We start from the raw sequence: 25,857 nt of genomic DNA on the forward strand, positions 1-25,857 counted from the left end.
ACTTGGATTGGCTTGAAATTTGTTATGCCTCATGCTGGGAGGCAGATTAAGATCAACATTTGGGTTTATTTGAACAAAAGGTTCCTGTGTTATATCCCCTCCAAAACCAGCATTTTACAAAATCATCTTGTTCTTCTACCATTTTTTGCACACCCCTGGGGCTCAAACAAGGGCTCAGCTCTTCCCCAAATTGATCTTAGTCACAAGGATTTCTCTCTGCTTGGACATGACACCCACTGCCCCTTTGGGGAAGCAATAGAGAAAGTAAAATTTGTCCCCTGGGGTGCCAAACGGCTGCACCTACAAGTGGAATGCACCTGTGGGCATTGAATTGAGAGGCACCCACACATGTTTGAGCCCTGGCCTTGGCAGCTCTCAGGGAACAGGTGTGGGGCCCCTTGCTCTCTGTCTGCTCTCTGCAGGGGGCTTAGGGGGAGCCTGGCCCCTAGATGAAAATGTCTGGTTTAGGAGCGCAGAGTGCGCTGCAATTCCCCTGCAGACTGTGCAGTAGAGTCAAGGAAATTAGCACTGATTAATAGAGGGAAGACGAATGACTCTAGTAAGCAGTTAGGGTAAAGAAGTCCATGTTTCCTGAATATTGGGATTGGTTTTGTGATGCACTGCCCCCGGCATGAGCTGCTCAGAACACGTTCCACTTCTAATCACCCTATATCATAGAATATTAGGGTTGAAAGAGACCTCAGGAGGTCATCTAGTCCAATCTCCTGCTCAAAGCAGGACCAACACCAACTAAATTATCCCAGCCAGGATTTTGTCAAGCCAGGCCTTAAAAACCTCTAAGGATGGAGATTCCACCACCTCCCTAGATAACCCATTCTAGTGCTTCACCACCCTCTTAGTGAAATAGTGTTTCCTAATATCCAGCCTAGACCTCCCCCACTGCAAGTTGAGACCATTACTCCTTGTTCTGTCATCTGCCACCACTGAGAACAGCCTAGCTCTATCCTCTTTGGAACCTCTCTTCAGGTAGTTGAAGGCTGGTATCAAATCCCACCTCACTCTTCTCTTCTACAGGCTTAATAACTCCAGTTCCCTCAGCCTCTCGTCGTAAGCCATGTGCCCCAGCCCCCTAATAATGCCTGTTGCCCTCCGCTAGACTTTCTCCAATTTGTCCTCATCCTTTCTGTAGTGGGGGGGGGGGACCAAAACTGGATGTAATACTCCAGGTGTGGCCTCACCAGTGCCGAATAGAAGGGAATAATCACTTCCCTCGATCTGCTGGCAATGCTCCTACTAATACAGCCCAATATGCTGTTGGCCTTCTTGGTAACAAGGGCTCACTGCTGATTTATATCCAGCTTCTCATCTACTGTAATCCCCAGGTCCTTTTCTGAAGAACTGCTGCTTAGCCAGTTGGTCCCCAGCCTGTAGCGGTACACGGGATTCTTCCTTCCTAAGTGCAGGACTCTGCACTTGTCCTTGTTGAACCTCATCAGATTTCTTTTGGCCCAATCCTCCAATTTGTCTAGGTCTCTCTGGACCCTATCCAATACCCTCCAGTATATCTATCTCTCCCCCCAGCTTAGTGTCATCTGTAAAGTTACTGAGGTTGAAATCCATCCCATCATCCAGATCATTAATAAAGATGAACAAAATTAGCCCCAGGACCGACCCCTGGGGTACTCTGCTTGATACTGGCTGCCAACTAGACATCGAGCCATTGACCACTACCTGTTGAGCCCAACAATCTAGCCAGCTTTCTATCCACTTTATAGTCCATTCATCCAATCCATACTTCTTTAACTTGCTGGCAAGAATACTATGGGAGACCATATCAAAAGCTTTGCTAAAGTCAAGATATATCACATCCACCACTCTCCCCATATTCACAGAGCCAGTTATCTCATCATAGAAAGCAGTTAGGTTGGTCAGGCATGACTTGCCCTTGCTGAATCAATATTGACTGTTCCCGATCACTTTCCTCTCCTCCAAGTGCTTCAAAATGGATTCCTTGAGAACCTACTCCATGATTTTGCTGGGGACTGAAGTGAGGATGACTGGCCTGTAGTTCCCCAGGTTCTCTTTCTTCCCTTTTTAAAATATGGGCACTATATTTTCCTTTTTCCAATTGTCTGGAACCTCCCCCAGTCGCCACGAATTTTCAAAGATAATGGCCAATGGCTCTGCAATCACATCAGCCAACTCCCTCAGCACCCTTGGATGCATTAGATCTGGACCCATGGACTTGTGCATGTCCAGCTTGTCTAAATAATCCTTAACCTGTTCTTTCACCACTGAGGGCTCCTTACCTCCTCCCCATACTGTGTTACTCAGTGCAGCAGCCTGGGGGCTGACCTTGTCTGTGAAGACCAAGGCAAAAAGAGCATTGAGTACTTCAGCTTTTTCCACATCATGTTGTCACTAGGTTGCCTCCCCCATTCAGTAAGGGGCCCACACTTTCCCTGACCTTCTTCTTGTTGCTAACATGCCTGTCAAAACCGTTTTTGTCACCCTTCATATCTCTTGCCAGCAGCAACTCCAGTTGTGCCTTGGCGTTCGTGATTACACCCCGACATGCCCTAGCAATAGTTTTATACTTCTCCCTAGTCATCTGTCCAAATTCCCACTTCTTGTAAGCTTCCATTTTGAGTTTAAGCTCACCAAAGATTTCACTGTTAAGCAAAGCTCGTTGCCTGCCATATTTGCTATTCTTTCTGCACAGCGGGATTTGTTCCTGCACCCTCAATAAGGCTTCTTTAAAATTCAGCCAGCTCTTCTGGACTCCTTTCCCCCTCATATTAGCCTCCCAGGGGATTCTGCCCATCAGTTCCCCGAGGGAGTCTAAGTCTGCTTTTCTGAGGTCCAGGGTCCATATTTTGCTACTCTCCTTTTGTCAGGATCCTGAACTCAACCATCTCATGGTCACTGCTGTCTAGGTTGCCACCCGCTTCTACTTCCCCTACCAATTCTTCCCTGTTTGTAAGCAGCAGGTCAAGAAGAGCATGGCCCCTAGTTGGTTCCTCCAGCACTTGTACCAGGAAATTGGTGGACAGCTGGGGAATATCAGGGATCAGAGCAGTCAGGGGAATGTGGGAGGTTGAGAAAGAGGCCTGGGGACTGCAGGGGAGGGGAGCATGTGGGGGAGTGGGGCCTGGGGAGTGAAGCCTGGGGAATGTGAGGGCAGGGAGTGGGTAGGGAAGTGGAGCCTGGGAGTGTGGGGGTGGGGAGCGTGGGGGGCAGTGGGGCCTGGGCAGTGCAGGGTCAGGGAGTGTGTTCAGGAAGTGGAGACCTGGGAATTGCAGGGTGGGGAGTGTGTGGGGAGAGGGGGGCCTGGTAGGGTTGCCACCCTCCAGGATTGGCCAGCAGTCTCCCGGAATTGGCATTGATCTCCTGTTGACTATTGAAAGCAATCCAGGAGATTTTAAGAAAATGACATTATGTCATGTTGGGGGGAAAAAATCTCCTGGAATAGCTTCAGTCAGAGTTGGCAATCCTAGGCCTGGGAATTGCAGGGTCAGGGAGCATGTGGGGGAGTGGGGCCTGGGGATGGCAGGAAGGGAGAGGCCTGGGAATTGCAGGGGTGGGGAGTGTGCAGGTGTCATAAACAGATAGTTAAGGGTTAATGTCTCTTTTACCTGTAAAGGGTTAACAGACAGGGAACCAAACACCTGACCAGGGGACCAATCAGGAGACAAGATACTTTCAAATCTCGGTGGAGGGAAGCCTTTGTTTGTGTGTTTTGGGTTTTGCTTTGTTCTCTCTGGGCTCTGAGAGTGACCACACATACCTACAGGCTCTCTAATCTTCTATTCCAATTTTGTGAGTACAACGGTAGAAAGGTGGTATAGTCTTTTTATTTGTTTTCCTTTATTTGCAAATGTGTAGTTTGCTGGAAGTATTTTAAATTGTATTTTACTGGGGGGGAGGCTTCTTTCTAGTTTCTATAAGCTGACAGACCCTGTAACTTTTTACCATCTAAATTGCAGAGATAAACTTTTACCTTTTTTCTTTCTTTTTATTAAAAGCTTTGCTTTAAGACCTGTCTGATTTTTTTCTCCTAGTTAAGGCTCAAAGGAACTGAGTCTGTGTACACCAGGGAATTGGCGGGGAGAAGGGAAAGAGAGCAGGGGAGAGAAGGGAAAAGTGAATTTCCTCTTTGTTTTAGATTCACAGAGTTTGAATCTGGATTGCCTCTGGGTGAAGGGAAAAGAGGAAGGGGGAAGGTATCATTCCTCTCTGTGGTGATTCAAGGAGTTTGAATCACGGTGATCTCCTAGTGTACCCAGGGCGGAAAGGAGCTGGGAGGAAGAAAGGAGGGGGGAAGGGAAATGGTTTATTCCCCTTTGTTGTGAGACTCATGGAATTTGGGTCTTGGGGTCCCCAGGGAAGGTTTTGGGGGAGACCAGAGTTTATCAGGCACTCTACTCTAAGTCCTGATTGGTGGCAGCACTACAGGATCTAAGCTGGTAATTAAGCTTAGGGGAATTCATGCTAGTACCCATATTTTGGACACTAAGGTTCAGAACTGGGAATTATAGTATGACAGCAGGGATGGGGGATGCCTGGGGAATATGGGGGCAGGGGGCATGTGGGGGAGTGGGGCCTGGGGAGTGTGGGGGTAGGGAATGTTTGAAGGTGGGGTGGGGCTGGGGAATACATGAGTGGGGAGCGTGCAGGGGCCTGGGGCTGGGGAGTGTGGGAGCAGGGAGTGTGTGGGGGTGGAGGAGGCCTAGGGATAGCAGGAGTGGGGCCTGGGGAGTGTGGGATAGGGAGTGTGTGGGGGTGGGAGAGGCCTGGGGAATATAGGGGTGGGGAACATGCGGGGGACTGGGGTCTGGAGATGGCGGGGGGGGGGCCTGACGAGCTGCTCCCTCTGGCTGGCTCCCGCACAGCAGAGCACTAATGTCTCTTTCTCTCTCCAGCAGGCCCTGGCCTGTGGTGACATTGCTCAGCATGCGGCAGTAGCCGAAGGGATCCCTCATCCAGTTCCCCGGGCTGGGCCAGCTGTGTGGGGCAGCCTTTCCCTGCAATCCCTATGAAGCTGAGGGCACCTGCAGTCCTGTCACACCGGCTCCCCTAGGGCAAAGGCACCACTGCTCTCTCATTTCTCCTGCTGGTGCCTGTCTCTGATGCTGGGCCATGTCGCTAGCTGCCCACCCCACTGATCTGGGGTTTGAATTTGCCAGCAGCAGCTTGGAGGAGATACACCAGGTAGGGTCCAGGGGTGGAAGCATGCACTCCACTCCCATTCCTACGCTGTCCGCAGTGGGGTCTAGCCTCACCGGTGTGTCTGTCTAGAGGCAGGATCTTGCCTTAGTGCCAGGGGGCAGTGTGTCAGGGCATGGGTATTTGTACAATAAAAGACGGTTACTCACTTTTGTAACTTGTTCTTCGAGATGTGTTGGCTCCTATCCATTCCAGTTAGGTGTGCGCACGCCGCGTGCATGTTTGTCGGAAGATTTTTACCCTAGCAACACTCGGTGGGTTGGCTGGGCGCCCCCTGGAGTGGCACCGCTATGGCGCCAGATATATACCCCTGCCGACCCAGCCACCCTTCAGTTCCTTCTTGCCGGCTACTCCGACAGAGGGGAAGGAGGGTGGGTTTGGAATGGATATGAGCAACACATCTCGAAGAACAACAGTTACAAAAGTGAGTAACCGTCTTTTCTTCTTCGAGTGCTTGCTCATATCCATTCCAGTTAGGTGATTCCCAAGCCTTATGTAGGCGGTGGGGTCGGAGTGAAATGTGGCAGAATGTAAACTGCTGAGCCAGAGGCTGCAGCATCTCTTGACTGTTGAACCAGAGCATAATGCGAAGCAAGAGTATGGACCGAGGACCATGGAGCTGCGCGATAGATCTCGTGGGTAGGTACACGAGCCAGCAAGGCGGCAGATGAAGCCTGAGCCCTGGTAGAATGCACGGTGATGTGGCTTGGGGAAGTGTGAGCCAAATCATAACAAGGGCGGGTGCATGTCATCACCCAAGATGAGATTCTCTGAGAGGAAACAGGTAGGCCTTTCCTTCGGTCTGCTACTGCGACCGAGAGTTGGGGCGTTTTACGAAATGGTTTTGTCCACTCAATATAAATGCGAGTGCTCTACAGACGTCCAGGGAGTGCAATTGTTGCCCCCATTGCGTTGAGTGTGGTTAACATGAAAGGCAGAGACCACCTTAGGGAGGAAAGCCAGGTGTGGTCGTAACTGCACCTTGTCTTTGTGAACATAGTGTACGGCGGAACCACCGTAAGAGCCCTGAGCTCGGAGACTCTTCTGGCCGATGTAATGGCTATGAGGAAAGCTGTCTTCCAAGACAGGTATAGCAGTGAGCAGGTCGCTAACGGTTCAAATGGGGGAGACATAAGTCTGGTTAAAACCAGGTTGAGGTCCCAGGTTGGGGCTGGGCGGCATACTTGACGGTGTAAGCGCTCCAAGCCCTTGAGGAACTTTGAAACCATAGAGTGTGAGAACACAGAATGACCACCTTAGCCTGGGTGGAAGGTAGAGATGGCTGCCAAGTGTACCCTCAACGATGACACCACTAGGCCCTGCTGTTGTAGGCCAGAGGGCAGTCCAAAATAGAGGGGATGGAGACCTCAGTAGGAGTAAGATCAAGTGTTTTGCACCTGTAGGAGAAACGCTACCACTCGGCCAGGTACGTTGACCAGGTGGAAGGCTTCCTGCTACCCCGGTTTAGTCATGCAGCAGCCACATCGTGAGGTGAAGAGACTGCAGGTCCGGGTGGCGAAGCCTGCTGTGGTCCTGAGTTATGAGGTCTGGGTGGAGTGGCAGGGTAATTGGGTTGGCTGTTGACAGGTCGAGCAACGTGGTGTATCAGTGCTGCCTGGACCATGCTGGAGTGATCATGATGATGCGCGCCCTGCCCCTGCAAAGTTTGAGCAGAACCCAATGAGCCAGGGTGAACGGTGGGAAGGCATAAAGGAGTTGGCCCTTCCACGACATGAGGAAAGCGTCCGAGATCGATCCCGGGGAGAGACCTTGGAAGGAGCAGAACCTCAGACATTTCCTGTTCTCGCGGTAAGCGAACAGGTCTATGTGGGGAAAAATCCCCACTTCTGGCAACAGAATGCATCACATCGGGGCAGAGCGACCACTTATGAGACAGGAAAGACCTGCTGAGTTGAAGCGCCAAGGCGTTCCGAACGCCTGGGAGAAAGGACGCTACCAGATTTATCGAGTGGGCTATGCAAAAGTCCAAGAGATGGATGGCCTCTTGACAAAAGGAGGAGGACCATGTCCCTCCCTGGTTGTTTATGTAGCACATGGCAGTTGTGTTGGCTGTAAACACTGAGACACCACGGCCTCGCAGCTGCTGCTGGAACCCCTGGCACGCCAGGCGGACTGCTCTCATTTTTGGACATTGATGTAGAACGCCAGCTCCTGAGAAGACCAAAGGCCTTAAGCTCGAAGATGACCAAGGTGAGCACCCGAGCCGAGAGATGATGCGTCCGTCGTCAGGGACAGTGAGGGCTGGGGCAGATGGAACGGCATCCCTGCCCACACCAGGGAGGGAGTTAGCCACCATTCTAGGGAGCCTAGGGTGCTTGAGGGAATGGTGATTATCGTGACCATTAGGTCCCTGTCCGGGCGGTACGCCGATTTGAGCCAAACTTGGAGAGGACAGAGGCGGAGCTTGGCGTGTTTGATTACAAACTTGCAAGCAGCCATGGGACCCAGGAGACCGAGACAAGTGCGAGCTGAGGTCGTTGGGAAAGTCTGCAGACCTCGGATGATTGTTGCCATCGCCTAAAACCGCGGCTGTGGTAAGCAGGCTCCGGCTAGGTCGGAGTCCAGGATAGCTCCTAGGAAGTCTAACCTCTGTGTGGGAACCAGAGTGGATGTTTCTATAGTGATCATCAGGCCTAGACGTGTGAATAGGTCCTTGACAATGCCCTCATGCTGAGTGACTTGTGTCTCGGAGTCTCCTCAGATAAGCCAATCGTCCAGATACGGAAAACGCATATCCGACGTCGGCGGAGGTGGGTGGCGACTACAGCCATACACTTGGTTAATACCCGTGGGGCTGTAGAAATGCCAAACAGCAGGACCGTAAACTGGAAGTACTGACGGTTGGCTAGAAGCGGAGGTATCTCCTGTGCGGAGGGAAGATGGCGATGTGAAAGTACACGTCCTTCATATCGAGGGTGGCATACCAGTCTGCAGGATCCAAGGACGGGATAATGGTTCCCAGGGATATCATGCGGAACTTCAACTTTATCATAAACTGGTTGAGTCCTCGCAGGTCTAGGATAGGTCTGAGACCTCCGTACGAGTTGGGGATTAGGGAATAATGGGAGTAAAACCCCTTGCCCCTTTTGTTCATCAGCGTCTGCACCTCTTGTAAGAGGAATTGCTCTTGAGAGGGGTCCCTGAAGAGGGACAGGGCTGGAACAAATTGAAGGTGGTACCCATACTCCACCATGTGTAGAAGCCAGTGATCTGAAGCTAACGGGCCACGCCAAGAGGAAGTAGGAGTGGGATCCCACCTATAACTGGTATGCCGCTCTCGGGCGCACCTTCGCAAGTTCTTCTTTGGTCCTGGTGGTGATTGTGAGGGACCTCGATCTTGGCCCTCTAGGGGTCCTGACGGTCGTCTGCGACCACCTCAGCCGCGCCGTTTGCCAAAGTCCTGTCTGTGGCTAGGCACAGAGTATGGCGGTGTGGCTGAGGACGGAAAGGCCTGTGTTAGGTCGTCGGTGTTGCACGCTGAGAGAGCGCATTAGGACCCTGTTGTCCTTCAGGCTTTGCAACCTGGGGTTGTCTTCGCCGCAAAGAGGCCTTTACCATCAAATGGTAAGTCGTGAATGGTATACTGCCGCTCCGGCCGGAGGTTTGAAACCTGAAGCCATAAGATGCTCCTCATGGTAACACCCAATGTCAGAGCCCTGGCTGCTGAGTCTGCTGCATCCAATGAGGCCTGGAGGGAAGCTCTGGCCACCTTTTTTCCTTCCTCCAAGAGGGCAGAGAACTCTTGGTGGGAGTCTTGAGGGAGAAGCTCCATAAACTTATCCACCGTCACCCAGGTGTTATAATGATATGGGCTAAGCAAGGCTTGTTGATTTGCCACGCAGAGCTATAAGGTCCCAGCAGAGTACACCTTGCAGCTGAGTAGGGTCATTCGCCTAGCCTCCTTTGATTTCAGGGCTGGCGCCTGCTGGCCATACCATTCCCTTTCCTTAACGGACTGAACGACTAGTGAGCAGGGAGGAGGACGGACATACAAGTAGTCTTACCCCCCATAGAGTATCGGCATTCGCCTGGATGGTCCGAATAAACGGGTATGGTCCCTCTAGTGGGGCAACAGCCAATAGAATGTCCACTACCGGGTCCCCTACCTCCAGGACCTCCTCCACCTGGAGGTCCATATAGAGTGCTACCCTCCTTAGGAGGTCCTGATGGGCTCTTAGGTTGTTGGTGGGCACATCAGAATCGCGGTCCTGAGCATAAGAGCTATCCGCATGGGATGACACTGATGTGTGTCTGGATGGCCATGGAGGTGCTGAAAAATTGTGGTCAGAGTCTCTGACTCTACCGGACCTTGCCCAACTCGGCACCGGGGACCGGTGCTGGGAGGTGTACCGGTACCTGGAACGAGATCTGGACCTGCGACCAGAGCGGTGTTGGGAGGTCGACCGAGATCTCGAGGCTCGATGTCGGGAGCGGCTACGGGAGTCACGGTGCCTGTAGCGGTGCCGGGAGCTGGAACGGTGCCGAGAGTAGCGGGTTGGCGAACGGGACACCGACCGGTGCGGCGAGTGCGACCGGTACCGAGGAGGAGAACAGCACCGGGACTGCAAGTGGTGTCGGGAGCGGGAGTGCCGACGGGACCTGGAGCATCTGCGGGACCGAGATCATGAACTGTGCCACTCTGCTGTGCCGACAGAGGATGGTCGTATCAAGGGAGGCTTGGCAAGAGACTGTATTACCCGCACTGGCGGTGCCGGGGGTTCAGGCAGCATCTGCTCTGTCATGGCAATGAGATCCCTTGCCGCTGGGAATGTCTCTGGTGTGGAGGGAACAGTAAGCTCAACCACAGCGCGTACTGGGGAGCTGTCAGGCACCGGATTTGATGGCTCTCGTGGGACCGGGATCGACGGTGCCGACGTCATCAGTGTCTCGGCAGGTGTCGGTACCGGGCGATCCGACTTAGACAGGCTCTCTGGCTGCGGTGCAGTTGGCACGGAAGCAGCAGGAGCAGTAAGCTCAACCACGGCGCGTGCCGGGGAGCAGTCAGGCACTGGATTCGACGGCCCTTGCGGGACCGGGATCGACGGTGCCGACGTCGTCGGTGCCTCAGCAGGTGTCGGTGCCAGGCAATCCGACTTGGACGAGCTCTCTGGCTGCGGTGCAGTTGGCACGGAAGCAGCAGGAGCATGAAGCTCAACCACTGCGTGTGCCGGGGAGCAGTCAGGCACTGGATTCGACGGCCCCATGGGACCGGAATCGATGGTGCTGACGTCATCAGAGCCTCTGTCGGTGTCGGTGCCGGCTGATCTGACTTAGACGAGCTCTCTGGCTGTGGTGCAGTTGGCACGGAAGCAGCAGGAGCAGGGAGCTCAACCATGGCGCATGCCGGGGAGCTGTCAGGCACTGGCAGGAGGAGTCGTGGGCTTTCTCGACCTCAGAGAGAGGGAGCGATGCCAAGTCCACCTCGGTGCCGGCGATGGCTGGTGCCGAGAGGCCTTGGCAGTGCCAGCGGTGTCCAGTGCTGGAGAGGCGCTTCTGTCCGCTGATTGACTAGTGCTCGGTGCCGAAGGTGGAGGGGTAAGTGAAAGTCCCGCTCCATTTTGTTCTCGGCTTAAAAGCCTTGCAAATGGGGCACTTAGCTGTGAAGTGCGATTCCCCGAGGCACCTCAAACAGGAGTCGTGCAGATCTCCTGTCGGCATCGGCTTGTGGCAGGCCGAGCACGGTTTAAAACCCGGTGAGCCGGGCATGGGCTCCGGCACCGGGTGTGGAGAAGGGGCTACTCCCCGAACCCCGCTAACTATTACTAAACTAACTATGCTAGTAAAGAAAAAACATATATATATATATATATATATAAGGATTATAACTATATAACTATATGCACAAGAACTATGAGTAGCTAGGGAAGTGGAGGTCAGCTAAGCCGCGCTCCACTGTTCCAACGACCGACACGGGCGGTAAGAAGGAACTGAAGGGTGGCTGGGTCGGCAGGGGTATATATCCAGCGCCATAGCGGTGCCACTCCAGGGAGCGCCCAGCCGACCCACCGAGTGTTGCTAGGGTAAAAATCTTCCAACGAATGTGCACGTGGCGCGCGCACACCTAACTGGAATGGATATGAGCAAGCACTCAAAGAAGAACTTGTCCCCGCTAGAGTTCTAAGCATCCCAGAGCCCTTTCTCTTGGCTCAGGGGAACATTTATTTTTCTCCGAATGGGCCTTGTGGGCTGGAATGAGAAAATCTGACAGAAGAATGGCTCCAACCAAATACATGGAGGCTTTAGGAAAGAATTAAAGAAGAGTTCAGCATGAGCAAGCTAGCAGTAAAAGAGTTATTCTGCAGCAAGACTATACAGCAAGACAAAGATGAGGAAGTTGATAGATCATCCAGAAGAGACAAGAGGGTGGATGGCTACCAAAGCAAGAGAAGATGAGGAATTGTACAAGAGAGGGGATTCCTAGTATCTGAACAACTGTTCTCACAGTTCTCAAACTGTTGTAGCTTTGTGAAGCCCGAGATGAGAGGATTTTAACCACAGAGGAAGGACCGAGCGTTTCATGTCCAGGCTATGCTCAGTCAGCCAGAACCACTAATGCATATTGCGAGTTGTGAAGAAACCGTGGACTTACCCATCTCACTAGGAGTAACTGCTTTTGAGAAAACAAGTAAGGCCATAAGTCAATTGAAGAGGTAAAACCCCAAGCTGTGGTAAGATACATGGGGAAATGTTAAGTGCTGGAAAGGAAGTCATGGTGAACATGTGTGCAGGCTGTATAGCATGGGTTGGGAAAAGGAGATCTGTCCTAAAGATAGGAGAAGAGGTGTCACCTGTAAAAATCCCTGAAAAGGGGATCCAATCTTTTTCTGATAAGTGGAGCAGGGTGACATTTCTCCCTGTACCTGGAAAAGTGTTTTGCATGATCATTTTGAATAGGATGAAAACTGCTGTTGACAAAATATGCAGGAATGAACAGGCTGGATTTTGATACAAAAGGTTGTGTTCAGATCAGGTTTTCACCTCCAGGGGAGCTTAGAATACGAGCAGAAGAAGGTTTTTATTTAATTGATTTCACAAAATCGTTTGACAGTGTCCACAGAAAAGCCCTCTGGAAGATCCCAAGACACTATGGAATTCCAGCAAAAATTGCAAATTGATAAAAGCTTTGTATGAGCAGGAGGTCAGACTAGATGATCATAATGGTCCCTTCTGACCTTAAAGTCTATAAGTCTATGAGTTTAAAGTCTATGATGAGTCTGTGTGGTGGAGACACGGAATGGTTTAAAATTGTTATTGATGTAAGGCAAGGCTGTGTACTGTCTCCACTTCTCTTCTGCATTGTCTTAGACTTTGTAATGAGATGAGTGATGGAGAGACAGGAGATAAACTGTGGGTCCAAAAGTTTGCAGATGACATAGTCATATGGATACCAATGTGGATGGAACACAAATACTCTTTATGAGCATAAACCTAAAACCTACCAATCAGTATTTGTTTCAGTATGCAGGAGACCAAGATTAGGGGATAGCAGAGAATGCTGATGATATTGACACATATATGACCGATGGAGAAGAGTATGAAAGAGTTGATGACTTTGGTTAACTTGTCAGTACAATATCTGCTAATGGCCAGGCCATTAAAGGAGTGAAGGCAAGAACTGGCAAAGCCAGAGAATCATTTTCTCATTTTTTAAACATCTGGAAGAGTAGGAAGACACATTTACACAGTGATGGCAATGCTATTAGAGAGACAAGGTGTGGGAGTTCATATCCTTTATTGGACCAACTTCTGTTGGTGAGAGAGCCAAGCTTGTTTCTCTAATATACTGGGACCGACACAGCTAGGCAGGTGTAAGCCACCCGGGCTGGACAGGCAATCGGGTGTCGCCTGTTACAGCAAAAACCTAGTTATGGTATATGGGGAGGGGAAGTGGAGGAAGCAGGTCAAGCACTCCTGGGGGCTGACAGCTGCTGCAGGGCTGGAGCCAAGGGGCTAGGAGCTGCAGACAGACTCAGACTGAGCCAGGCGTAGCAGTATGGAGCACTGCACTCTCCACCAGTGGTTGGCTGCCACTCTGCAGCCCCTGTTCCAGGATGCTTCTTTAGGAGACACAGTGCTGCCCTCCAGTGGCATTTGCCCACATCTCCCTTGCTCTGGCCAGTTTCTGCTCTCAGCTATAGTGTGGCCAGCCAGCCTGTGGGGCCCTTACTCTGCATTCAGAGCAGTGCTACTGGGTGCCAGAGCAGGCCCTGTGCCTGCATCTCTGGAAAGGGTCAGGACTGCTCTCGCAGTGACCCAACAGGAGCATGTCATGCAGCAGCCAATCCAAGTGCTGGCAGTCTGGAATTTGTCCCCAGTTAGGCATTTCTAGGAGTGTGTGGGGTGCCTTACTGTGGGGTGGGGCTGCCATGATAGCTACACAGCCCAGCCATGCAGGCAGAGGTTAGGGTGGGGGTTCTGTGTAGCCAGGCAGCAGAGCCACTGAGGGGTGGGAGCTGTGCAGCAGCTTGGGGTTCCTTGTCCCTCCTTCCAACCCAGAGAATGACTGTCTGTTGCATGGGGTGCGATGCGTTTCAGGGACAGCGCCTGCCTCTGGAGAGGTGTGTTTGGAATGTATGGGTGTCGCACTCTGTACCTCAAATCAAAACCCTGGAACCCCCATATTCACGACCGTCATGTAATGTGATATGTTTTGTACAAAGCATGCCGTGTAAGATATCCTAGGAAAGGTCATGATCTGCTGAAACCTTTGTTCTGTCCAAATATCTCTCATTAGTGTGTATGAAGCTATGAGATTTTGCTGTACGGTTGTTACTGAAATGTGTTGTAAGTTTGCTAATGACATACAAAGGAGGGTGCTCAACTACCATTAATCAGCAAGGGAGTGTAATCAAGGGATTTACAATTCAATGAGAGCTGCCCAAGCACCACACAATGGGGACTGCTCAAGTCTGTGACTCAGTTGCACAAGAGCCCACCCTGGGGATTGTCAGCCCAGTGACTCAGCAAAGCCCACCCGGACATGTCTGCGGAAGTCTTCTAGACACATGGACTGAGGATAAAACTAGGGAACAGCGGCAGCATGCCTCGGTCTTTCACCACCCGCACCTACACTGGAAGCAACAGGAACAATGAGAAGACAAAAACTTTAACTGAGGAAACTGGGCCAGGCTTAAGGGGAGGCCTGTGTACTAAGAACTGTAACATCCAGTGGGATGAGAAAATTGCTTGATCCAAATACTGCCTAGTGTAATACAGTTTAAGATTTAGATTGTGTGCTTATCTTTTATTTTCATTGGTAACTATCTCTGACCTCTTATGCGTACCACTTATAATCACTTAAAACCTATCTTTCCGTAGTTAATAAATCTGGTTTATATTTTACCTAAAACAGTTTGGTTTGGTTCAAGTGCTTGGGAAATCTCACTTCAGGTTACAAAGGCTGGTGCATGAACTCTCCGCATTGAGGGAGGGGCAGACTAAGTAATAAATTTGCACTGGTCAGGCTTTTGACCAGGGCAAGATGGTACAGCTCTGGGGTGCAAGGCTGGGCAGCTGGGGGGAATTGGCTGGTGCCTTTCTCTGTGTGATTTGTGAGTGGCTCAGGGAGCATTCGTGCAACCCAGCTGGGTGTGGGGCTCCCCCTGCTGTTGTGCTGAGTGATAACAGTGCCTGGGGGGGGTTGCTGCTTGTCACTAGCAAAGCATTGGAAGCGACAGCCCAGGCTGGAGAGTTAAGGGGCACAGCGGTCCCACAGTTCCCGGTTGCACCTGAGGCATTCTATCACATGGCTGGCTCTGAGATCTCTGTCGGGGGAGGTGCTAAGCATGCTGGAGGGATGGTCTCAAACTGCACTTTCTATGATGTATGTCTGTCCCCCTGCAGCTCGATGACCCACTAGCCTTTCCTGCCCCACTGGAGGAGCAGCTTCCCTGCACAGACCTGCTGTGTGTGTATTCGGGGCTGGAATTGGATGAAGTACCCAGTGGCATCATGGCAGATGGGCTGCTGGACAAGCCCGAGCTGCAGGTTGTCGGGAACAGTGTCACAGTGCCAGGTGGGTCACACGGGGATACGGGGGGAGGAGGGTGTTTCATCCATTGCAGATCCCCTAAGACTCCAAAAGCCAGGCCTTTGCTGGGACCCAGCAGAGCTGAGCTCAGGGCTCTCCCCTGGTGTGCAGAGACAGTCTAGCTCCAGCCCTGCATATGATGCTGCAGCTAGCAAGCTGCATGTTGATGCACCACCATCTCCACTGGCAGGGGCAGTGACATGGCTCCAGCCTTCATGGGGTCAAGGAAACCTTGTACAGCACTGCCTGTCAGAGTCTGCATGGAGCTTGCACTGAGAGGGGGAATGGCTCCATCATCCCAATGGAAACAATAGGTGCTGCTGGGGGCTGGGCTCTTTGGAAAGCCTGGCAACAGATGGGTGCCCCAGGGTGGTCCTATTCCCCCTTGAAGTGTGTGTGTGGGGGGCTGACACAGGCTGTTTCTCTGCAGGTGACGCTGAGCAGCCGTTACCCCCCATTGCAGCTGGCGAGGGCCTGCTCTGGGTGGAGTCACCCAACAACATCTTGGATGAGAAGCGCCTGCGTGAGTTGCCTTTCCTGGGCAGTGGCCCTCCCCTCTTAGGTTGTGGTGGGGACAGAACTGGGGGCCCTCCTCTCTCACAGGGCAGGACAAGAGCCCTTCCCCTCTCCTGGGAAGGAGGGACTGGAGGCCTCCCCTCTCACAAGGCACTACGAGGGCTCCTGCCCTCTCACAGGGTGTTGGCTGGGGGCCTTCCCTTCCCATGGGGGTCTCTTGAGCATCAGGGCGAGGTGGCTCTCCCCTCCTGTGCGTGGGGTAGGAGGGTTGGAGGGTGCTTACGCCCAGATAGGGTCTATGTGTAGGTTAGAGGCCTTCTTTCAGGGTGGCTGCATCTTGGTGGGCAGGGGAGTTGCTGGCATGGCCTAGCCTGAGTGAGTGTCCTGGGGGTGTGATGCTGATCTGGTGCCTCATGTTCAGTCAGGCTTCCCTCCCATTGCATCCCTTGTAGTTGGCGGCACTAGGGTTTCCCTGGACAGAGGGGCCTGCCCCCTGGGTCCGGGGGAAGCCAATGGCCTGCGCAGGTCTGGGGACGAGGAGAATCCCATGGCTAGTTCCACCAGGGAGCAGACAGGGAAGCAGCCCAGGAGGAAAGGTAACCTGCATCCCCTAAATCCTGCGCGTGCTGTCCCCTCCTCTCCTTGCATGGCTTCTCGGGCCAGTGGCATGTCCTGTTCTGTTGGTGGGGAGCACCTAGTGCAGAGCCAGCCTCCTCGCTGGCATGCACCTGCCGCATCCCCCCAAGTCTCAGCTGCCAGCCTTAACCCTGACCCAAGGCCCTGCCCAGCCAACCCCGGGTGTCCCATTTCCATTGCCACTCCCTGCACTGCAGCTTCCTGCACACTGGCCAAACCAGTTGTCCACCACTATGGGTCAGAGACACCATTATCTTATATCCTCCCCACCCCCACCCCATGGCCAGTGCTGGCCCTGCCCCCAGCCCACCGCCCGCACCCAGTACTGTGCACCAGGGTGTGGAGACAATATCACCTGCACTAGCTGCTCTGATCTGAGCCTAGCAGCATGGCCAGCCCTCTGTGCAGAGCCTGTCTCCATCACTGGCTGTGTGACTGTTGAGACCCAACCCTACAGTGCTGGCCTGTCACCCCCTCCCTCCTCCGGCACTGACACACTGGAGGTGGGTGTGGTGCTGTGCAGAACTGTGCTGGGAAGACAGCAACCCTGCTGTAGTGATTGCACACTGTCCTGATCTTGAACAGCGGCAATCTTCCTGCAGCGGACGGCGGCTATCTACATTTCAGTGGGGAGGGCAATGATTCTGGGCCATGCACACAGCACAGTCCCAGAGTGCGTCCATGGACAGACAACCGTATTCACAGTCTGATGGTCACTGACAGAGGAAAGCTGCTCTCTGAAGTGAATCCAGGAGAGGTGCAGTGCCCAGGCCCCGCTCAGAGGATGCTGCAGGGGCAGGAGGTCCAGTGCCTGCTGTGAGAATACTGATGGCCTGAGGAGACCCATGGAGAGGCAGGTTGGGTGGTAAGAGGGTTGGGGTAGTGCTCTTCCTTTCCCCTGTCTTCCCCTTGCAGGTCGCAAGCCGAAGCCCCCCCGCTGCCTTTCCCCCATCACCGCCCCAGGCTTTCCAATCTGCAGGAAGAGCAAGGATGGCAAAGGTAGTGAGCAGCATCGTGGACCATGGAGGGGGGGCAGTCTAGGAGATGCCTGGTCAGGCAGGGCCACAGCAAATGGCTCCTGTAGCTTGACAGGGAGCAGACATGCTTGGCTCAGCACCCAATGGGGCAAATCATCAGCCAGAGGCTGCTGAGCAAACGGAAGATGCTTCCCGCTTGGCTGGGCCCCCTAGCCAGTCTAACTCAGGGACAGGGGAGCCCGGTCCATACGGCCTGGCCCACCACTAGCCCGGCAGCTGCAGCAGAGAGCCCTCCCTCACCACCTAGGGATTTCTGTGAGGCAGCTCTCTGGCCTGTGGGGTGCAGGGGACAGACTAGTTGATCACAGTGGACCCTTCTCACCTTGGACTCTCTGAATGGGATGGCAGCCTGGGAAAGCTCTAGCCTCCAGCCCATGATGGGAGGCCTGGTGGGACAGGAGCAGCCCAGTGTTGCTGTGGATAATAGTGACTTGCTCTCTGCCAGGGGCTGCTGGGCGAACTTGCTGGCTCTGCTAACATCCCTGAGCCAGGAGGCTGCGTCCGTACTGCACAGAGTAGCAGGATTCCGAATGGAGAAAATGAGCAGTTGTACTTCCCCAGGCTCTGCCCTCTGCCCATGTCTGCCCAGGCGATGACGTTCTGTGCAGCTATATCCAGGCCTCTCCGCCTCCTCTTTGGTGCTTGAGCACTAACAGTGCTGATACTGAGAGGATTTCCCAGCGGTCTCCCCTGCCGCTCTGAGCTGCTTAGACGAGTCCCTCCTGTCTGTGCCTTACACACGGTGACGGTTGCCTTGCAGCCAGAAGGGCTAGAGCCCATTGTGAAGGAGAGCTGAGACTCTGGAGCACGTCACCTGGGAGTGGCCCGCACCCACAGTGCACTGATTAACAGCTCTCCACTCTGCCTGGGCTGTGGACCTAAGGCCTACATTCGCTGCTGCTGCAGAGAGAGGGCACTCTGGCTAGCGATGGGGTGGTGCATGGGGCACTGGGCTGGCTCACAGGACTCAGTAAGACCCTGACTCCTTGCCCTTAGAACAACAGGGGCTGCACTGGACTCTTCAGCACAGGCAGGGCTGGCTCCAGGGGTTTGGCCGCCCCAAGCAGCCGGAAAAAAAAAAAAGCCACGATCACGATCTGCGGCAATTCAGTGGGAGGTCCTTTGCTCCGAGCGGGAGTGAGGGACCCTCCGCTGAATTGCCGCTGAATACCTGAAAGTTTTGCCCCTCTCTAGAGTTGCCACCCCAAGCACCTGCTTGATAAGCTAGTGCCTGGAGCTGGCCCTGAGCACAGGGGGAAGTTCAGAGGAGGGGAGGGTCTGGGATGCCCCTTCCCAGGGCTGTTCACTGTCTGCCCCTCATGTCCGCCGTGCCCTCCCTCCCCCCAGGTAATGCCCTCTACCTGTGGGAGTTCCTGCTGGCGCTGCTCCAGGACAGGAACACCTGCCCAAAGTACATCAAATGGACCCAGCGAGACAGGGGCATCTTCAAGCTGGTGGACTCCAAGGCAGTGTCCAAGCTGTGGGGAAAGCAAAAGAACAAACCCAGCATGAACTACGAAACCATGGGCCGGGCACTGCGGTAGGGCCCTCCAGCTGGGGGCTGGTGGCAAGAGGGGAGCGGTGGGGGGGATACAGTGTGGGGGGAAGCTGTGTGGGAGAGTGCAGCACTGATGGGGTAAGGGGGGGCTGTGCAGGGGCCAGGGTAGGGATGCAGGGGAGTGGTGAGGGGTGGGTATTGGCACTGGAGGAGGCAGGGCTGGGGTTGTGGCACTGGGGGATGGGGAGATCTCGGTCTCATGCTGCAATGGTGTCTCCCCCAGGTACTATTACCAGCGTGGCATTCTGGCCAAGGTGGAGGGGCAGCGGCTGGTATATCAGTTCAAGGACATGCCCAAGGACCTGGTGGTGATTGAGGATGAGGGGGAAGCAGTGGGCACCGTGAACCCCAGAGCCAGCTGCTCGGCCGCTAGGCCCTCTTCCCAGAGTGCCGCCCTCCAGGGGGCCGTGTCCCCTACTCGCAGCAAGAGGGAGACTGCACCAGCGACCCAGCCTCGGGAGTCCGCAGCTGCACCATGTCCTGCCCCCAAGGTGCAGCAAGGGGCCAGCAAGCCACCCGCCCACGCCATGGAGTAAGTGCCTGGAGGAAGGGCCAGTTCTGCAACATGCAGGGCTGAGGAATGCCAGCCGTGCCCCAGCCTGTCTCCCCCAACACAGCCCCTTGTGGATGCAATGCCAGCCACGGGGGTGGGGGGGAGGAGGCTGCATGGACCCTCTGGCCATGCAATGCCTTGCCCACCATTGGCATTTGCGCTGCCTTGAGTGGAACAGACCAGCCTCCAGGCCAGGGCTAGGCCTGGCCCTGGAGGGGGTGTTTGCCCCAGGGTAGCCCCTCACAGTGGCAGCTTGTGTTCAGCAGGATGAAGGTGCCATGGCCACTGCAGGCAGGACCCTACAGCTTTCCTGAGAGCAGCATTGGGCAAGGGGAGTTGGGATCCTGCCAGGGCCCCAGGCTCTGCCCAGCCTCTATGCCAAACCTGGGCACAGGGCCATGGCTGCCATCACGTACAGACAGCAGTACCCTCCGTGGCCAGGCTGCCAGCTCTCTGGAGAAGTTGGGTGCAGGGCGGGCAGGTTGTGGAAGGAGGGCCAGTGATTAGTCCCTCCTTCCAGATGATGGGGCTGGAAGAGACGAATGCTGCTGAGAGGTTGAGTGGCTCAGGAACAGGGTCACAGGGAGCCCAGCTGGTGGGACAGTGCAGGGGCAGAGAAGCATGGGAGCCAAAGGGTGGGGATCTAGCAAAGCGTGACAGGAGAGCTGCGCTGCTGGACAGGAAGGGGAGGTGGTAGGAGGCCCGATGGAGTGACACAGTGAAAGTCAGTTTGGAGGGACCCGAGGCTGAGTGAGCCAGGGCAGGCCAGGGCAGGGCAGGGGGGATATGGTGCATGGCTGATAATCAGAATGCCAACACCTCAGTGCCAGCAGAGGCAGGCAGCACAGGGTATTGGGCACATATGCTCCAGCTTAGGGTCACAAGCACTGGGGCTGGTGCCCCAGCTGTGAGTGGAGGGATGACATGGGGTGCAGCGGAGGCCTGGCTGGGGAGGAGGGGGGCAGGTTTCCCATCCCCCACCTACAGTGGTTGGTGGGGCCCAGTCTGCACATTCACTCCAGCATGTAACCATTTTCCTTTCTCCTTCCCCAGCTCCCTGCTCCTGCCCGGGTGCTTGGGGCTGGGACCCCTGACTCTCCAGCCCATCCCACTCACCACAGTGCTGGCCCTGGAAAATGCTGCCAGTTCTCCTTTTCCAAGCAGCAGCCCTGCTCCGGACAGGCTCCCGCTCCAGCCTGGGTTCCCCATGAATGGGTTTGCCAAGCCACTGCCAGGCCCGGGCAGCAGTATCCCAGCAACAAGCCCCCTCCTGCCTGCTGCCCCACAACACTCCTTGTCTAGCCTGCTCCAGCCAATGGCTCTCACTGGCCAGCCAGGTACTGTTGTTGCCACCATCATTGGGACAATGGAAGCCAGCAGCAGCTGCCTGGCTATGCTGGATCGCCCGCTCCCCAGCCTGCTTTCCAGTGATCCTGCCATGCTGACGTCCCAGCAGGAGAGCCTGTCTGGCTGTGCAAAGGTCCAGGAGCTCCAGCCACCAGCTCTAAGCAGCTCCCAGGATAGCAAAGCAACAGCAGCCCTGCCAGCAGGAGGCACTGACAGCTGCACCCAACTCAGCCACCCAAAGGTGGGCTTGACACCTGTGGTGGAACTGGAATTAGCCATCAGCTCGGAGGCAGCGTTCCCTGGTGAGCAGATGGCTCAGCGCCTGGCAAAGCCCAGCTCTGCCCCAGCCCCTGCAGCTCTGCTGTCTCTAGGCAGTGGTGACATCAAGGAGGAATGCTGGGACGTGGTGTGAAGTGCATGGATGCACCCTGGGCTCCAACAGAGACAAAAGATGCTGGGAAAGCTCAGTTCCCTGGACTGACAGGATCCAACTTAGGGCTGGGGGCTGCTGGGGCCAGGGGGGCCTCACAGGCTGCATCGCATTTGCTTCTTGCCGTCACCCATTAAAGAGAAATTTTGCACCAGACTGGCAGTGGGCTATGGCAGGCAGTGGCAGCACATGGCCTTGCCACCCCTCATCTTACCCAGGAGTTGCCATCTGCGGAGATGCCAGGCAGTGTTCTGGCTTGAGCCAAGAGGCTGGGCTAGCGGCTGAGCCTGGCCCCACGTACAGCTGCTGGAATGGGAGCTGCTCCCCATTATCCAGAAGGGAGGGAATTCAGCTGGGCCCTGCACTAGGGCTGCTGTAGGGGAGGTGCTGCTTGCACTGCTCTAATTGCAGAGCTTCTGGGACCTGTTCTGGCTCTAGAGGCCCAGCACAGGCTATGACTGGCCTGGCTCCTACCCTAACTCATGCCCTGGGTGCCATGGCCTATAGGCCTTGCCGAGGTGGGGGCTGGTGAAAAGGGATGCCCCAGGCCACCTCTTATGCCCCAGCACCCCCTAGCATGCTGAGCTGGGGAGACCTCGCCTGCAATGCTAGCTTTATGGTCCCTTTGTGGCAGCGGTCACAGAGCAGTGCTGAATAGCAGCAGCCCTTGAGGATCCTTGTGGCGTCCACTGGGACCATGACCAGGCAGCTGGAATAAAGCAGCCCCATATGTAACCTGAGCCATGGGAGTGGCTGAAACCACCAAGGGGTGCTGGTTGGATGTCTGGTTGGAGCGAGAGCAGCAGGCTGAGGGCTGGCCTCTGTGCCAGTCAAGGGCCCATGCCTGGACACCTACTGCCTGTGCCCCAGAAGGCATTGCAAGGGGCCCAGAGAGCCAGGGCACAGCAGGTTCAGGCTTCCACTCACACTAGCTGCATGGTGTTTCACATTCACATGCCCTATTCCCCTGCCCTGAGACCCCCCCCCACCCCTGACTGCTAGTGCCCTTCCCCAGCCCTGAGTATCCCCACCACACTCCCAACCAAGGGGCATTTAACCCTTCCATTACCCATAGCAAGTAGGCTGCGGGTCCCATCAATCATGTGGCAGGGGTGGGCCTGCCTGCCCAGCACTGTTCAGAGCCCTCGTGCCATGCAACATAGCAAACTGACTTTGGAAGAGCCTAGCCCCGCCCCGCCCAAACTGTTCATCCACTGGCCCCCCACACACACCACAGAGTGACACCTGCCCCCTCCGTGAACGTGGCTGTGCTGGTGTACTCTGCTCCCAGCAGCTTGGTCCATTGCAGTAAGGCCTAGGAAGGGCCCTGGCACCCAGCCTGCTCTGTCTAGATGGCACCAGCAGTGCCCTCACCAACAGGCAGCCTAGAAGCCGGACTTAGCTGAACCAAGAGCACTTGTGCTTTCTCTGGGTGGTGCTTGCCATGGGGTTCCAAGGCCCCACCTACCAGCTTCCCCTTGGCCTCTTGAGGGGATGGCATGGGTGGTATGCACACATCCCTTCCCTCTTCTGTCCATAGGGACTGCCCCCCTGACATCTCCCTCCCACCCAGCTGACCCAGCCCCATTGGAACTCTCAGAGTTGTTTTCCAAGCTTGCGGGAAGTGGGGTGCAGCTAGACTAAATGCTTACAGCATCCCGAGGAGCTGCTAGAAGCGGTACAGCACCTGGCCGGACTCATGCCCTGGCTCCCTCCAATATCATCTACACCTGGGAAAAGGGTGTGTGTGTGAAACTCCCTGATCAGCATGCTCTACCTACTGGGCCCTCCCACATGAATACACAGGCTGGGACAGGGGAAAAGGCCCATCCTGCCCATTTCATTCCATTGCCCCTGCTCCCCACCACAGCCTGGACTCAGTTCTTTCCCCTACCACCACTGTTCATTAGGCCTTAGGGAGTAGACATGCCTGGGCCAAGGTCCTGGGGCTGGAGCTCTATGCCTGGGCCTCCAAACCCCTGTTAGAAGTTCCTTCTTATGTTACTCCCTACTGCTGCCCCTGGCCTGTGAGCAGGTGCCCAGCAGCTTGTGCACACGTGTGCTGAGGTGAGAGGCCAGGCCTAGACTCCAAGGCTGGTATTACTCTGTCCTTGGGAGTAACAGCTCCTCCATGGAGCTAGGCTGAAGCACAGCTGAAGATTTAAAACACTGACTGAGCAAGAGCCCAGCCTTGCCTTTTTGTGTCATCTCACTGTGCACAGCTGCTGCAGTGAGTAGCAGCAGCTATATGCACAGAAGGTGCCCCTCTGCTTGCAGGGAAAGGAGCAGAAGGCTGAGGCACACTGGAGCAGGCTGCACTAAAGCAGTTTGGGCTACAGGGGCAGAAGTGGGACCCTGCTTTCACTTGCCCCAGCTGATCCCCTGCCTGGTGGATATAAGGCTCTAGGAAAGCACACTGGAAGAGGATGCTACCCTCAGGCAAGCAAGGGGGCAGGGCTGGGCTCTTACTCAGCCGTAACAGGGCTGTAGCAGTAGATCTCACAGTACAGACAGCAGGGAACAGCAGCTCACTGAGCAGTGTGCAGAGCCCAGGGTCATTTCTCTCACCCCACCCTGCGAGTACAGGAGTTCTCATCCCAAAAACAGTGCTTCCTCCCTGCCACCACCAGTTAACAGGACACGACACACACAGCGATAAAAGAGCCAGGAGGCAGAGGGCCTGATGCAGGTTTTTCTGTACATAAGTGTTTTTTGACACCACAGCCGGTTGTTTATAATAAAACAGAAATCAGAAAGAGCAGCCAGAATACACACCCAAAGGCAATAACCCTCAGCTTAAAAAAGGAACTGTCTGGTCCCAAGGAGGGGGAGGCAGACAAGTGGTGGTCAGGGGAGGCTACAACTGCCCCAGCTGGGACGAAACACAACACAAAGAAAAAACCACCCAACACTCCCACTGCAGGGCAGGACAGGGGAGAGCCAGGAAACAGATTGTCCAGTCCTCAGCATCCTTGTTAGCACCTGTACAATAAAACTGTACCATCTACACAGCGGTGCAGCCCTGCTCTCTGCTCCTGCCAGGGGCAGGCACTTGCCCCCTCAGGCCAGCTCTCTGCAGTAGAACTGCTCCTCTGAACAGAAGAAAGGGGCACAGACAGGGGTGGAGGAAGGGGCCTGTCTGCATGCAGACACTGCATCAAGGAGGATGGTCCTCCGGCAGCAGGAGCCCATGAGGATGGGAGGCAGCTGGAGTCCCTGTCTGTGGCTTTAGAATAGCTCTCGGGCTGCAGCTGCCTTTTCAAAGTGGCCCAGAAGAATCCAGAAACAAGCGATGTAAGTGAAATGCATGAGACAGCCAGGTGAGCACCTGGGCGAGACTGAACCCTGGGCTGGAGAACAGCTCTCAGCTGGACTTGCTTTTGGGAAGGGAACAGCCCCAGCAGAAGCTGCTGAGGGAAGGGGCTGCCCACGGGCCCTAGAATTTAACCTGGGGACTGTTGTGAGAGATGGTCCCTTTGCTGCCAGGCCGCAGCAGTTCGGTCACTGGACAGCTAGCTGCTCATGGGAGAGCAGTGTCCTCTGGGCGTATCCTGGGAGAGGGCCCAGAAGAAGCCCTCTTCATCACAGCCCGGGGCTCAAATAATCACAGTGATACAGACTCAGCAGAAACCAAAGAAACATTACAAATTAAATACTAATTAAATAAATACTATGGAAGACATTAGGGGGAGGGCAGCTTGAGAGAGAGGCGCATTTCTATGGGGGGAGCAGGGCAGAAGCACGCACTGCCCCTCACTTCAGAGCCCATGGTCCTACAGCCAGGAGGGCCCAGCTAGGGTAGCCCAGTGGGCAGGTCCGAGCTTCCCAGCTGATCTAGAAGGGGACCTGCAGAGAGCTGCATCTGCTGCTGCTCATCAGAAAGGGACTCTGGGAAGTCCTTGGAGACAAGTGGAGTCTCTCCCCAGTCGGAGTTCAGGGGCCGCAAGGAGAGAATAAAACAGCCAAAGACTCCAGGCCCCGCTGCTGGCATTGAAAAGGCTGCTTCCCATCAGTCCATCTTATTGCCTCATGACGCAGTCCAATGCGGGGAGAGCTCCAGCCCCCGTCAGCTGCTCCAGGCCTGGAACTCCACTGCTGAGCCCAGGAGCTGCAGTAGCTCTGGCTCATAGCGCACCAGCTCCACTGTCTCTGCAGGGCCATGGAGGAGCAGCTCGGGGCTCTCTGGCACCTCCTCCTGGGCCAGCAGCTGGCTTGAGGACACCTGACGCTGGAACTCCGCCTTGGGCAGGGTAGCAATTTCAAAGTGTGGAAAGCGAGCCTGGAATATGCGAGAGGAAAGCTTCAGCCTCTTGAGAACGTCAGAGAAGAGAAACCAGTTGCAGGGCCTGTGAGAGCAGTAAGAGAGGCACAGGTTAGTGAAGAGGGACCCATTCCACATACCCCCACCAGCACCACAGGGAACAGCCCAACCACACAGATCCAGCACAAGGCAGATATTAGTTGGTATCTGCTAATCACATGAAAACTGGCTCCTCTGCACTTATCTAGGATAGAAAGGGAAAAAAGCTGCATAACACGGGA

At 54.8% G+C, this 25,857-nt stretch overlaps 2 protein-coding genes across 5 annotated transcripts in view; one reads left to right on the forward strand and one right to left on the reverse strand.

The window, feature by feature from the left end:
• The window catches only part of ELF4 (E74 like ETS transcription factor 4), a 42,390-nt gene extending 20,921 nt beyond the window's left edge, over window positions 1–21,469 (forward strand). For 2 of the 4 annotated variants that reach the window (XM_050964213.1, XM_050964212.1), the window contains 8 exons: window positions 4,887–5,172; window positions 15,052–15,223; window positions 15,669–15,761; window positions 16,207–16,350; window positions 17,306–17,389; window positions 18,775–18,967; window positions 19,209–19,517; window positions 20,592–21,469. In XM_050964213.1, the coding sequence (XP_050820170.1) occupies window positions 5,101–5,172; window positions 15,052–15,223; window positions 15,669–15,761; window positions 16,207–16,350; window positions 17,306–17,389; window positions 18,775–18,967; window positions 19,209–19,517; window positions 20,592–21,297 (1,773 nt within the window). In that variant the 5' untranslated portion in view covers window positions 4,887–5,100 and the 3' untranslated portion in view covers window positions 21,298–21,469. Of the gene's footprint in view, window positions 1–4,883; window positions 5,173–15,051; window positions 15,224–15,668; window positions 15,762–16,206; window positions 16,351–17,305; window positions 17,390–18,774; window positions 18,968–19,208; window positions 19,518–20,591 lie in introns of all 4 variants that reach the window. The other 2 variants (XM_050964214.1, XM_050964211.1) reach the window with 2 other exon arrangements.
• A 2,524-nt stretch (window positions 21,470–23,993) lies between these two features.
• The window catches only part of BCORL1 (BCL6 corepressor like 1), a 47,798-nt gene continuing 45,934 nt past the window's right edge, over window positions 23,994–25,857 (reverse strand). The window contains exon 14 of the mRNA XM_050964190.1: window positions 23,994–25,661. Coding sequence (XP_050820147.1) covers window positions 25,382–25,661 — 280 coding nt within the window. The 3' untranslated portion in view covers window positions 23,994–25,381. The remainder of the gene's footprint in view (window positions 25,662–25,857) is intronic.

The sequence above is a fragment of the Gopherus flavomarginatus genome, chromosome 8, assembly GCF_025201925.1.
Source record: "Gopherus flavomarginatus isolate rGopFla2 chromosome 8, rGopFla2.mat.asm, whole genome shotgun sequence".
NCBI classification, from domain to species: Eukaryota; Metazoa; Chordata; order Testudines; family Testudinidae; genus Gopherus; species Gopherus flavomarginatus.